The 15,000-nt window shown below is 45.1% G+C and overlaps 1 protein-coding gene across 1 annotated transcript in view; it reads right to left on the reverse strand.

Moving 5' to 3' along the window:
• Positions 1–15,000, reverse strand: part of LOC311249261 (receptor-type tyrosine-protein phosphatase mu-like) — a 157,572-nt gene that overhangs the window by 63,414 nt on the left and 79,158 nt on the right. Inside the window, exons 17-20 of the mRNA XM_084340158.1 lie at positions 14,326–14,362; positions 12,038–12,112; positions 8,719–8,851; positions 6,606–6,638 (exon numbers count right to left, since the gene is read on the reverse strand). Coding sequence (XP_084196284.1) covers positions 6,606–6,638; positions 8,719–8,851; positions 12,038–12,112; positions 14,326–14,362 — 278 coding nt within the window. The remainder of the gene's footprint in view (positions 1–6,605; positions 6,639–8,718; positions 8,852–12,037; positions 12,113–14,325; positions 14,363–15,000) is intronic.

Here is a 15,000-nt window from a genome sequence, read left to right on the forward strand (position 1 = left end):
CTGACCTGAAAATGGAAAAGGAAAAAATATTGAAATATATAAATAAATATAAAAAAACAGGCTTTTAAACTGAAAAGTAAGACATCAGTGAAAGCAGCTGTGTGTGTGTGTGTGTGTGTGTGTGTGTGTGTGTGTGTGTGTGTGTGTGTGTCAGGGTTAACATGGAGGACGGTGAAAGCGCCCGAGGCGAGGCTGCCCTCCTCCCCCTCATGTCACCTATTTCTTCTTCTGTGGTTCAGTCAGACGGTGAAAACCTGCAGCGCTTCTTCTCTGATTCAGACCTGAACACACAAACTGCAACACAAACCTGTCTGCAGACACACAACTCACAACGTCTCAGACCAAACTGTGAGACAGACACAAGACAGGAGACGACTGCAAACTGACACACAACGAACACGAACTGACACACAACGAACACGAACTGACACACAACGAACACGAACTGACACACAACGAACACGAACTGACACACAACACACACAAAGATATAGGGTACAGATATACAGCCATGGAGAGACACAGGACAGCCACGGAGAGACACAGGTCAGCCACGGAGAGACAGAGGACAGCCACGGAGAGACACAGGACAGCCACGGAGAGACACAGGTCAGCCACGGAGAGACAGAGGACAGCCACGGAGAGACACAGGACAGCCACGGAGAGACAGAGGACAGCCACGGAGAGACACAGGACAGCCACGGAGAGACACAGGACAGCCACGGAGAGACAGAGGACAGCCACAGAGAGACACAGGACAGCCACGGAGAGACAGAGGACAGCCACAGAGAGACACAGGACAGCCACAGAGAGACAGAGGACAGCCACGGAGAGACACAGGTCAGCCACGGAGAGACAGAGGACAGCCACGGAGAGACACAGGACAGCCACGGAGAGACAGAGGACAGCCACGGAGAGACACAGGTCATTCACGGAGAGACACAGGACAGCCACGGAGAGACAGAGGACAGCCACAGAGAGACACAGGTCAGCCACGGAGAGACACAGGACAGCCACGGAGAGACACAGGACAGCCACAGAGAGACAGAGGACAGCCACGGAGAGACACAGGACAGCCACAGAGAGACACAGGACAGCCACAGAGAGACAGAGGACAGCCAGGGAGAGACAGAGGACAGCCACAGAGAGACACAGGTCAGCCACGGAGAGACACAGGACAGCCACAGAGAGACAGAGGACAGCCACGGAGAGACACAGGACAGCCACAGAGAGACAAAGCCGTCCTGACCTTCGACCTCTGCTTTGACAGACTGAGACTCTAAATGAACATTTTAGTTTCAGTATTTTTCAGCCTGTCAAAATGTTTTTCTGTTTGTCTCTCACTTTCCTGCAGAGCCGAGCCGACCTCTCTGACTCCAATCAGCCGTCCTGACCTTCAACCTCTGACCCCTCAACACACACACACACACACACACACACACACACACACACACACACACACACACTCTCTCTCTAAAGACACGAGTGAATAGAGGGAGCACGAGGTGACCGCTGTTTATCAAGGAAATACTGCAGTGATACAGCTTTTATGTTTTCATATCTGAATTCAATGGAGACTGACTCTGTGTGTGTGTGTGTGTGTGTGTGTGTGTGTGTGTGTGTGTGTGTGTGTGTGCATGTGTCATGACATCATCAGCGGGGTGTCGGGGGTTGATTGATTTAGCAACACTTAACATTAACACACACACAGATGCATGTCAAGGCTAATCTATGCTAATCTAATGAGCGACAGGACAATGCTGTTAGCAGTAATGGATGTCAGAGTGTGTGTGTGTGCGTGTGTGTGTGTCTGTGTGTGCGTGTGCGTGTGTGTGTGTGTGTCTGTGTGTGTGCGTGCTGTGTGTAGGTGTATCTCTCCTTGTAACGATCATTTGATCAGACAGGTTTATTACACCCAGCTAATTCTATTAACCCTGCTCCACTGCCCACACACACACACACGCACGCACGCACGCACGCACACACACACACACACACACACACACACACACACACACACACACACACACACACACACACAGTGTGAGTTACAGCAGGCTTTCCTCCCTCAGGAACATTAAACTGAGTCTCTGGAGCGGGGAGCTGTCCACATACTTCTGTCCACGTTGGTGGTTAAAGTCAGTCTGACTCACTGAGGCTCAAAGACTTCAGCGTGAAACTGATGATCAATGCATCAGTTTATTGATCTCCTGGTGATGAAGCTGATCACTGCAGCTCACATCGTCTCTGATCTGTTCTGGTTCTTCTATTGGACTGAGACAGTGCATCAACACACACGTACGCACGCACGCACGCACGCACGCACGCACGCATGCACGCGCACACACACACACACACACACACACACACACACACACACACACACACACACACAGTGACCTGAGGAGGAGTGTGTGAGTACTTCCTGTCTCCCTGAGGAGGCGTTGGTTGGAGATAATTCAGCTCTAACCTGGAGGGAAACTCAGGTTTCTCTCAAGCATCTCACAGTTATTGATCAAAAAGTCGAGTTTCACCGTTTTTATTTTTACTTCTCACATCGCAGCTGAAACAGGAAACAGAAGCTTCCACTCAGTGTTGAGCCAATCAGGAGGAGGAAACTGGATGAGAGCGATGGTGAACTCTTTCCTCAGATCCTGCAGGTGAAACTGCAGCTGAATGAGCTAAAGTACACTGGTAACTTATGAAAGTCAGATACAGATCGAAGTGTGCTGATGTATCGACCACAAGGACGCAAAAAACACCTCGCAGAGACAAAAAAACCTTGCAGAGACCAAAAAACACCTTGCAGAGACAAAAACCACCTCGCAGAGACCAAAAAACACCTCGCAGAGACAAAAACCATCTCGCAGAGACAAAAACCACCTCGCAGAGACCAAAAAACACCTCGCAGAGACAAAAACCAATCTCGCAGAGACCAAAAAACACCTCGCAGAGACAAAAACCATCTCGCAGAGACAAAAACCACCTCGCAGAGACCAAAAAACACCTCGCAGAGACAAAAACCATCTCGCAGAGACCAAAAAACACCTCGCAGAGACAAAAACCATCTCGCAGAGACAAAAACCACCTCGCAGAGACCAAAAACCACCTCGCAGAGACAAAAACCACCTCGCAGAGACCAAAAAACACCTCGCAGAGACAAAAACCATCTTGCAGAGACCAAAAAACACCTCGCAGAGACAAAAACCATCTCGCAGAGACAAAAACCACCTCGCAGAGACCAAAAACCACCTCGCAGAGACCAAAAACCATCTCGCAGAGACAAAAAAAAACACCTCGCAGAGACCAAAAACCATCTCGCAGAGACAAAAACCACCTCGCAGAGACCAAAAAACACCTCGCAGAGACAAAAACCATCTCGCAGAGACCAAAAAACACCTCGCAGAGACAAAAACCATCTCGCAGAGACCAAAAACCATCTCGCAGAGACCAAAAAACACCTCGCAGAGACAAAAACCACCTCGTAGAGACAAAAAACACCTCGCAGAAACAAAAAACACCTCGCAGAGACAAAAAAACACCTCGCAGAGACCAAAAACCATCTTGCAGAGACAAAAAAACACCTCGCAGAGACCAAAAACCATCTTGCAGAGACAAAAAAACACCTCGCAGAGACCAAAAACCATCTTGCACAGACAAAAAAACACCTCGCAGAGACCAAAAAACACCTCGCAGAGACCAAAAACCATCTCGCAGAGACCAAAAACCATCTTGCAGAGACAAAAAAACACCTCGCAGAGACCAAAAACCATCTTGCAGAGACAAAAAAACACCTCGCAGAGACAAAAACCACCTCGCAGAGACCAAAAACCATCTCGCAGAGACCAAAAACCATCTCGCAGAGACCAAAAAACACCTCGCAGAGACCAAAAACCATCTCGCAGAGACCAAAAAACACCTCGCAGAGACAAAAACCATCTTGCAGAGACAAAAAAACACCTCGCAGAGACAAAAAACACCTCGCAGAGACCAAAAATCAGGGAAAACATCTTTATGCAGCATTTATTTTCTTCTTTTTTGTTTGTTTTTGAACATTCTACATAATAGAGGCTTAAAATAGCTAACGCTAATCACCACAACAGAAAGGTAAACGAGGACAAAGCGTAAACGTCAGGCGGTAACAACCAGTATTAACCCCGATCTGTAGTACAAAATAACAACAGTGACATCTGGTGGTGAAACGTAACGTTAAAACAAACAGTGAAGGTCAGAGGTCACAGTTAAAGTTAGAGACAAAGGTCAAAGGTTGAGGACAACGATGTAATCATGCAGTAAAAGTTAGGATCAATGATTTGATTGGTGGATAGATGGAGGGGTCAGACAGGACACAGCTGAAGATGAGACCTCTTAGCCAATGATTGAACCTGGACTACAGGTTAAAGGTCAGGGGTCACAGGTCTAAAATCAGGGGTCACAGGTTTAAGATCAGGGGTCACAGGTCTAAGATCAGGAGTCACAGGTCTAAGATCGGGAGTCACAGGTTTATGATCAGGGGTCACAGTCTAAGATCAGGAGTCACAGGTCTAAGATCAGGAGTCACAGGTTTAAGATCAGGAGTCACAGGTTTAAGATCAGGGGTCACAGTCTAAGATCAGGAGTCACAGGTTTAAGATCGGGAGTCACAGGTTTAAGATCAGGAGTCACAGGTTTAAGATCGGGAGTCACAGGTTTAAGATCAGGAGTCACAGGTCTAAGATCAGGAGTCAAGGTTTAAGATCGGGAGTCACAGGTTCATGATCAGGGGTCACAGTCTAAGATCAGGAGTCACAGGTTTAAGATCAGGGGTCACAGTCTAAGATCAGGAGTCACAGGTCTAAGATCAGGAGTCACAGGTTTAAGATCAGGAGTCACAGGTTTAAGATCGGGAGTCACAGGTTTAAGATCAGGAGTCACAGGTTTAAGATCGGGAGTCACAGGTTTAAGATCAGGAGTCACAGGTCTAAGATCAGGAGTCACAGGTTTAAGATTGGGAGTCACAGGTTCATGATCAGGGGTCACAGTCTAAGATCAGGAGTCACAGGTTTAAGATCGGGAGTCACAGGTTTAAGATCAGGAGTCACAGGTTTAAGATCGGGAGTCACAGGTTTAAGATCAGGAGTCACAGGTCTAAGATCAGGAGTCACAGGTTTAAGATCGGGAGTCACAGGTTCATGATCAGGGGTCACAGTCTAAGATCAGGAGTCACAGGTCTAAGATCAGGAGTCACAGGTCTAAGATCGGGAGTCACAGGTTTAAGATCGGGAGTCACAGGTCTAAGATCAGGAGTCACAGGTTTAAGATCGGGAGTCACAGGTTTATGATCAGGGGTCACAGTCTAAGATCAGGAGTCACAGGTCTAAGATCAGGAGTCACAGGTCTAAGATCAGGAGTCACAGGTCTAAGATCAGGAGTCACAGGTTTAAGATCAGGGGTCACAGGTCTAAGATCAGGAGTCACAGGTCTAAGATCAGGAGTCACAGGTTTAAGATCGGGAGTCACAGGTTTATGATCAGGGGTCACAGTCTAAGATCAGGAGTCACAGGTCTAAGATCAGGGGTCACAGGTCTAAGATCAGGGGTCACAGTCTAAGATCAGGAGTCACAGGTCTAAGATCAGGAGTCACAGTCTAAGATCAGGAGTCACAGGTCTAAGATCAGGAGTCACAGGTCTAAGATCAGGGGTCACAGTCTAAGATCAGGAGTCACAGGTCTAAGATCAGGAGTCACAGGTTTAAGATCAGGAGTCACAGGTTTATGATCAGGGGTCACAGTCTAAGATCAGGAGTCACAGGTCTAAGATCAGGAGTCACAGGTCTAAGATCAGGGGTCACAGTCTAAGATCAGGAGTCACAGGTCTAAGATCAGGAGTCACAGGTCTAAGATCAGGGGTCACAGTCTAAGATCAGGAGTCACAGGTCTAAGATCAGGAGTCACAGGTTTAAGATCGGGAGTCACAGGTTTATGATCAGGGGTCACAGTCTAAGATCAGGAGTCACAGGTCTAAGATCAGGGGTCACAGTCTAAGATCAGGAGTCACAGGTTTAAGATCAGGGGTCACAGGTCTAAGATCAGGAGTCACAGGTTTAAGATCGGGAGTAAAAGGTTTAGGGTCAAGGGTCACAGGTTTAGGGTCAGGGGGTGACAGGTTTATGATCAGGGGTGACAGGTTTATGATCAGGGGTGACAGGTTTAGGGTCAAGGGTCACAGGTTTAGGGTCAGGGGGTCACAGGTTTATGATCAGGGGTCACAGGTTTAGGGTCGGGGTCACAGGTTTAGGGTCGGGGTGACAGGTTTAGGGTCAAGGGTCACAGATTTAGGGTCAGGGGGTCACAGGTTTAGGGTCAGGGGCCACATGTTTAGGGTCGGGGTCACAGGTTTAGGGTCAGGGGTCACAGGTTTAGGGTCGGGGTGACAGGTTTAGGGTCAAGGGTCACAGGTTTAGGGTCAGGGGTCACAGGTTTAGGGTCAGGGGTCACAGGGAAGCAGGGACATAGGAAGGACAGACTTGGAGTTCAGGGTTTCAGGTGTTTCAGGTGTGTCGGCTTGATGTTAGGGTGAAGGTGAAGGTTACAGGTGAGAGGTCAGAGGTCAAACAGGTTACTTACAGGTAATAAGTGTAGGAGTGATAATTTCTTCGTCTGAGTGGTGGGGGCGGAGCAGAGGGAGGGATGGAATGGAGGGAAAGAAAAAACAGAAAAACAGAAAAAGGAAAACAACAGATTAATGTCTCGGAGAGAAAAACAGAACAGATGAGTTAAATTATTGTGTGTGGAGGTGGAGGAGTGGAGAGCGGTGATTGGCTGGTATAATGTGTCAATCAAAGTGTGAAGGGGGAGGGGACACATCTGATTGGAGGTGAATGTGTGAAACGAGGTTTGTAGGTTCACCTGAACATCAGACACCTGAGGCTCCATCTCAGTTTATATACATATTAAACAAACATCGGATAACGTCACGGACTCAAAGTTCTGATGTGCTCGTCAGAAGAACGAAGATGTGAACTGTCCATTAAAGTCTCAACAATGACTGCTGCTGTCATCGGTACGATCGTTACAGTTAGAAACAAGGACACACTCTGACTGAAGTACTGTTCAAACGCAGTATTTCTACACGGTGTGTCTGAGTCTTGTTGCACCACCAGAATCTTTGTATTTAGTTTAATACTGATGAGTGAAGTATAAATATTCTGTAACAGAAATGGTGTAATTATCCTTTAATCACATGCTGAACACCTCAGAACCACCACCCATCAGCTGCATCAGGGTGTAGTAACACACTGTGTCTGATCACCCTGCAGCCAATCACAGTTTAAACAGCCAGCGTCCTATTTTCACTCCCGCTGTAATGAGTCTGACCTCCGTCTGCTCACAGAGTGGAAATCAAACGCACCCCGTCAACATTAAAAAGCTCATTAGAGACCGAACCACCGCCTCTCTCTCTCTCTAATATCTGTTACAGAGATCAGAGCTCGATCGGTCCGACAGACGAGTCCGACTGAAACTCACCACGTCGTACCAACACACACACACACACACACACACACACACACACACACACACACACACACGGGCTCTCTCTGTGTAAATGTGTGTGTGTCTGTAGCCTGAAGCCATTCAGCTCGAGGCGACTCTGAAAAAAAAACAAAGAATAAAACGTTCTTTCATCTAAATTTCTCTCTTATCGTCGACGTTCTCCAAACACAGAAGCCTTTCTCTCTGTGTTTAAGTGTGTGTGTGTGTGTGTGTGTGTGTGTGTGTGTGTGTGTCCCAGCGGGGGTGTGTGTTTGATGTTGGAGAATAAAGTCGGTCTACATATAGTTTAATGGTGATTACTGCTGCAATCTGCTCCATTATTCATCCTCATCATCCTCTGTCACTGTGTGTGTGTGTGTGTGTGTGTGTGTGTGTGTGTGTGTGTGTGTCTTTGATGTCACTTCATTTATCTACAGATTAAACACATGTAATATGAAATAATAGCATTATGACAGTATTAGTAAAGTTACTGTGTTGGGTTCATATTCACATGATCCAGATCAACTTCTTAGTATTTTAATTGATCACTTTATAAAATCTGCTGCCAAAGTTGATCGTTAGTGTGTCGAGAGAATGAAATAGATCATATAAACCCGACTGACTCACATTAAAGGACTGTGGTTCTGAGCTGGTTCTGGAGGTCCATGAGTTATGAACTAATATTGAATAGATGACCAGGAGACAGAAGAACACACTGCTGATCAACAGATGTTGATATGAATCACTTCCATTAACTCCACCAGTAATTAACTAAGATTACCATTAACTACCATCAGCACTAACTCACAGTCCTTGTTCTGGTTTCCTGCTCACCATACTTGAGACATAACTGAACATTAATAACTGTCATTGCCGTAATAATAATAATAATAATAATAATAATAATAATAGTTCATTTCCATTAGTGGGATCAGAGGACACTCAGCCCGTCACGAGACCAAAGACCTTCACAACCAGGAGTCTGTACAGTCCTGCATAATTACACATCAACACAAAGTGCAAGAATTCATAAATTATTTAAAATAACAAATTAAAAGAATTAAAATATTTTCATAAATTGCAGAAGCAGCAAAACATTTGACTGATGATGAGCAGAAAGAACAATCAACAGCAAATGTTAAAGTGAGACTGAACACGGACCAACAGTGTGTGTGTGTGTGTGTGTGTGTGTGTGTAAAATTCTCACCGTTTCTTCATCAGCAGGATAACTCCGAGGAAGATGATGATGAAGAGCAGGATACCGGCGATGGATCCAGCAATCTTCACCGTGTGGTCCGACTGGTTCTCCTTTTCTGGTTCTGGTTTCCTGGTCGCAGCTCCTGAAACCAGCGACCAACATTAACTGTGTTAAACTAACAATCACATAATACACACATTTATCAACAACCATCATCTGTGATTAACATTAACGGTCATTAAATGTTATTATAAGTCACATTAACCTTCATTACATTAATTAAACATTAACGTTAATCACCTTTAACTAAAATGACCTCATCTTAACATTGACCTCCATAAATCACAGCTATTTGTTCATTTACATCTTCCCGCCAAATATATCAACACATTTCCTGCTGGTGAGCATCTTCAACAAAATACTTATACTGTTGACTTTCACTAACCTACTACTACTACTAACTACCATTAAATTATTTAACTTAAGTAAAAACTAACATTTACACAATTAAATGTCATTAAGAGTTATTATAATAGTTTTAATATTTACCACTAACTACCACTAAAACGCTACATTAGTTATAATTAACTTGCATTACCAACAACAAGCCTGTAAACTATCAAACTGCTGCTGAGTTTCTTTAACAAAATACTATTGACTTTCATTTCACAACCATTAACTACCATTAACACAAACTACTTCAGCAACTAGTACTACAACTAGTACACAACTTGTACTACCAGCACCACTGCTGAATACTTTCACCTGATATTTATGACCTTTATTTATTAATTCAGGTTTGTTTTCTGGTCCCACAACCATCATTAACCTTTGCCATTAATTAACACTTAATGAAGTAACTAGTAATAACAAACATTCCCTATTAAATGATAATAAATGATAGTAACATTTATTTTACTGTAGTGTGATTAACTTCAGTTCTGGTTTCTTCATGACCACGATTACTTCATTTATTAACTAATAATGACCAACGAGCGTGACCTCCAGTCATCTGCCTGTAAAATACCACCAACTTAAATCATTAATACATCTTTTCTGACAATTAACTGGGATATAGGTCAACATTAATTACCATTATTAACCCAATAATTACCATTGCATTAACAACAATTAACCTGCAGTAATGATGTGCCTGTAAAATATAATTAAGTGCCTTTAATTAACATTCAGTATGTTCAGCTGCTGTTACGTGTAAACAGTCATTAATAAGAGTTCAAGCTCTCCTGGTCATTTATTCAGTGAACATCGTTTTATTATAAATATCATTCAGGTGGTAAATGTGACGTCTAACTCCTCTTTATTAACCAGATGAAGCTGTAACACAGGAGGAGCTGCATCAATAATAATATCGATCTGCATCAATAATAATATCGATCACTTGTTTTCTAATGAAGCCGTCGTTCAGACTGGAGGAGGAGACGCGTGACGGACGGAGAGCTCAGAGTCCTTCTGACTGTATAATGTGATGAGATGTCAGGCCATGAAAAACCCATTACCTGCACTGTGTGTGTGTGTGTGTGTGTGTGTGTGTGTGTGTGTGTGTCCAGGTGTAATATCCTTCCAGATGACTCTGTAGATGAGAAACGTTCAGGACGAGATGTCGCTGTAATATATGTGTGTGTCATTTTAGACCTCCAACACTTTCCCATTCAGGAGCTGACAACAGCCATCAGTCACTGTGTGTTACTGTGTGTGTGTGTGTGTGTGTGTGTGTGTGTGTGTGTGTGTGTGTGTGTGTGTGTGTGTGTGTGTGCGTGTGTGTGTGAGAGTTAAACTGGTCATGACGGAGATGTGAAATTGAAAACACGGCCCTCTCCCTCTCGTCCGTCTGCTTCTGCTGTTTTACGACAGAATAAAATCCCATCGGAAACCAGTTCTGTTCCAGATCAGTCTGGACCAGTACAGGAACCAGTCTAAGTCAGACAAAAGACCAGTTTGAGCCTGATCCTGACCCAGTTAAATGCTACACAGGTCTGTACTGAACCCAGTTGAGCTGCAGTGAAACAAACTGGTTTCCAGAACAATAAATCAGCAGGACGACACTTTTCTTTATTTTCTCTGTTTTCATTTCGACTCTTCAAGGTCAGACGAGCTCGACGATCAGCAGCTTCCTCTTTATCATTTCATCTCACACACACAGACACACACACACACACACACACACACACACACACACCCTCACCCCCTCGAAGGCAGAGAGAGCTGCTGTTTTCAGTTTAAAGGCTATCAAAACACTGCTTTGAAGAATTTATCTGTGTGTGTGTGTGTGTGTGTGTGTGTGTGTGTGTGTGTCACAGTGGGCCATAGAGAAGCTGTTTTTATGTGAAAGTGAAGCTGTTTTCTGCTTCGGGGCTTCAGCCAGTCACGCTGAGTGGGAGGCGTGTGTGTGTGTGTGTGTGTGTGTATTAATGTGTGTATACAAGGCAAACAGCTGTTTGAGTGTGTTTGAGGCCTGCTGGTGACACAACCTCTCCCACACACACACACACACACACCATCATGTTGTATATGTGTGTGTATAAACAGTCGGTGGAAAGTTTCAACCTTCAGGCTGGTAAATATTTAAATGTAATTTTCTGCTGTGAATGAACGTGTGTGTGTGTGTGTGTGTGTGTGTGTGTGTGTGTGTCCCACCTGTCCTGCTGTCTGTTGTACATTAATGAGACGAGGATAAATCTGAGACCACACACACACACACACACACACACACCTCCATGTTGTCACTGTCAGCTGACCCAAACACACGTTCAGAACCTGCCTGGGAATCTAATTGGACTGTTCTGACTAACAGCTGATTGTATTTGAAACGCCTGCTTGTGAAATCAGTTAAAGTTCTAACTTCCTGTTTGTCCACAAAGACATCAGCTGTACTGAGACAGCAGCTGGTCAGTGTCCTCAGGTGTCCCCAGGTGTCCTCAGGTGATCTACCTACATTAGTCAGTACATCCAGGTAGACTTTCAAAATAAAGCTTGCTGACAAACATGTCACATGATGAGATACATGACTTCTGTCTGTGTTCCCTGTTGCAGTTTGGTCAGGACCAGGTTCTGTCAGGGCGGTCGGGTTTCACGCTTTCACAGATCGTTTATCAGCTTAACTACCTAAAATAACTTGTAACAGTTTTGACTCTGGGTCACAGATGAGACGAGAACCAGGGTTCTGTGGGGAAGTCCGTGTCTGACCCGTCGGACCGCCGGACTGCTCCCAGATACCACTTCACCAGAGGGGCCAGACACGGGCCGGAGCACCGACATCGTGTGTGTGTGTGTGTGTGTGTGTGTGTGTGTGTGTCTGTGTGTGTCTGACCTGTTAGCTGCTTGTCGCCCGCTGCCGGAGCGATGCGAATGTACGGCGTGGTGAGCTGGGTGACGATTATAGCAGCTATTCATCCAGGAAGGCATGCAGAGAGACAGACAGACAGACAGACAGGCAGAGAGACAGACAGGCACACAGACAGACAGGCACACAGAGAGAGAGACAGGCTGTAGCAGTGGTTGTACTGAAGCAGAAATATTAGTAACATGCAGCTTCTTCCTGCTCTCCTCCTCATGGAGCCTTCATCATCATCACCATCATCATCATCAGCCGTCAGTGAGTCAACAGTAGACGTGACTGATCTCCAGCTGAGTGATGTCATCATCGTTATGTGTTTGTAAACAGTGAGTACACTGTTAATTATCTTAATTAAATACTCATGTGTGACAATCATTGGTTGATTGTAACGTGACATCACATCACCTCTGATGAGGCTCCGCCTCCTCATGTGTATCTACAGACTCCTGAAGGAGAGCAGAGCGCTGACCCGCTCAACAGAACCTGTTTTAGTTCCAGAATCAGACCTGAAAGAGATGCTTGTTAATCAGCCGATCAGTTAATCAACCAGTGAATCAATCATCAGATGTTAGTGGTCAAACAGGCAGAGAGAGCAGCAGCAGGTCAGAGAGGCGAGGCTTCAGAGAGAAGTTCAACAGTTAGCTTCAGTTAGCTTCAGTGCTAACGTGTTTCATGGTTATCTCATAACTCATGAATATTGGCTCATAATGTTTGTGTGAGGAACATTAACAGTTATAATACTGAAGCAGATATATTAACTGGAATCAATGAAATCTCCTCGCAGTCGTCAGCTGCTGGTCGGCAGCAGGAAGTGTGTGATGAGCCTGACGAACAAATCCTCCGCACGCTGACAGACTTCACTACAGTGCTTTATTTAACGCACAACGCGTTTCACGTTCAGCGTCACCAGGTTCACCTCAGGTGTCAGATATATTAATGTTTGTACATTCAGTGTATTTATTAAAATATGTCTTTGAAATAGAGAGTTCAAATATTTATTACTTAGAAATATTCTGAAAATAATTCTTCACATGATCTAATATTAAATTATGACGGATAGTTCACACCATTAAATGATTTAAACAAAATAACACCAGGTGTTATTCTGGTGAAACCAGGTGCACACTGTGTGTGTGTGTGTGCGTGCGTGTGTGTGTGTGTGTGTGTGTGTGTGTGTGTGTGTGTGCGTGTGTGTGTGTGTGTGCGTGCTGCTATTTCAGAATAAAATCTGAATCATTTCTGTTGAATCTGTGTTCTGTTCGTCAGTTAACATTCAGCAGTCGTTCAGCTCTCCTTTACATTCACATCAGCTCCGCTCACTGTTAGTGCTGCACCACACTGTGGGGGAGGATGGGGGAGGAGGAGGGGAGGGTGACTACCCCCCTAGGAGATCTGGTTGGCTGCTGCAGCATGACTGACAGGTGCCAAGGGACCAGCAGAGCCAATCAGCATCTGGTGTCGTTAGCCACCAGAACTGTGCTCCAATAAAAGCTGATTAAAGCCAGAACAGTCAATTACTGTGTGTGTGTGTGTTTGTGTGTGTGTGTGCGTGTGTGTGTGTGTGTGTGTGTGTGTGTGTGTGTGTGATAATCCTGGATGTTCATCGGGGGAGATAACAGTGTTTTTAGCTTGTTTAGCTGCAGTACTAAACAGCCCTCTGGATACCCATAGAGTCCCAGTCATTAGCCCTGTGTTAGCCTAGCGGTAGCGCAGCACAGAGTTCATTGTGTGTTTTATTTGCGCGGTGTGTCCGTCAGTCTGCAGAGGACATCAGGTCGTCCTGTTAGTAGAGGACAGACAGACAGACTGAAGGACAGGTGTCAGCGACCAGCAGCCATCTGTGAACCATTATACCCCTGGATGGGACCAGTGTGCTAACCATTAGCCTCGCGCTCCAACAGCTAACGGCCATCTGTGTCTCATTACACAGAATGGACTGGACGCTGCCTGGCTAGCTAGCGGCTAATTTAGCTGTAAATCCAGTCCAGCAGTCAGCAGAGGTCAACAGAGATGCTGCAGAGACCAGAAACTAGGTCTGACCAGCTAATGATGCTAACCGCTAATGGTGACAATAAAATGTACACTTTTCAAAATAAGATGGAATTAAATACCTTTTAAAGTAACATTTTTGGCACTTATTTTTAAAATTAACTCCTGTCAAAATGAAATGTGCTCTAGGCCTTCCAAAATAAAATGCTGCACCTTTGTAAATAGTCCACATTTAAGTTTACTTTCAAAATAAAAGCACCACATTTTCTTACCTTTAGTGGCCACACGCACACAGTCGATCTTTGTCTCCTGTTGGAGAGAGACGCAAATTAGTTTCCTGTCAACACAAATGCCGACATATTAGCTGTCACACACACACACACACACACACACACACACACACACACACACACACACACACACACACTCGTCGTAAACAGAGCGGACAGAAGGAAAATGGCTGTGGATCAGTGCCTGTGCTGGCATTTAACAAGCAGTGCACACACACACACACACACACACACACACAGCGAGACAGGTTTTGGTGAAAGGCGAGAAAGAACATCTTGTGTCTTTCTGGTTTTAACAAACAGACGACAAATTAACCACAAGAGCTAATGAATATTCATGCTCACACACACACACACACACACACACACACACACACGCATGCACACACACGCAGCAGAAGTGTGTGTCTGCAGTGTGGCGACAGTAAAAAGCACTACTGTCGCTGCATTATTCAACACACACCAATTAAACCTCCGAGCGTCAATAATTAACACAACACAATACAACCTGTGTGTGTGTGTGTGTGTGTGTGTGTGTGATAGTGAACAATTATCTTTTTACACACACACACACACACACACACACACACACACACACACACACACACACACACAAAGCCCCCTATTAGTGTCACTGGTCAGACTGCTGGAACTATC

The sequence above is a fragment of the Pagrus pagrus genome (genome assembly GCF_965226575.1).
Source record: "Pagrus pagrus genome assembly, chromosome: 20".
NCBI classification, from domain to species: domain Eukaryota; kingdom Metazoa; phylum Chordata; class Actinopteri; order Spariformes; family Sparidae; genus Pagrus; species Pagrus pagrus.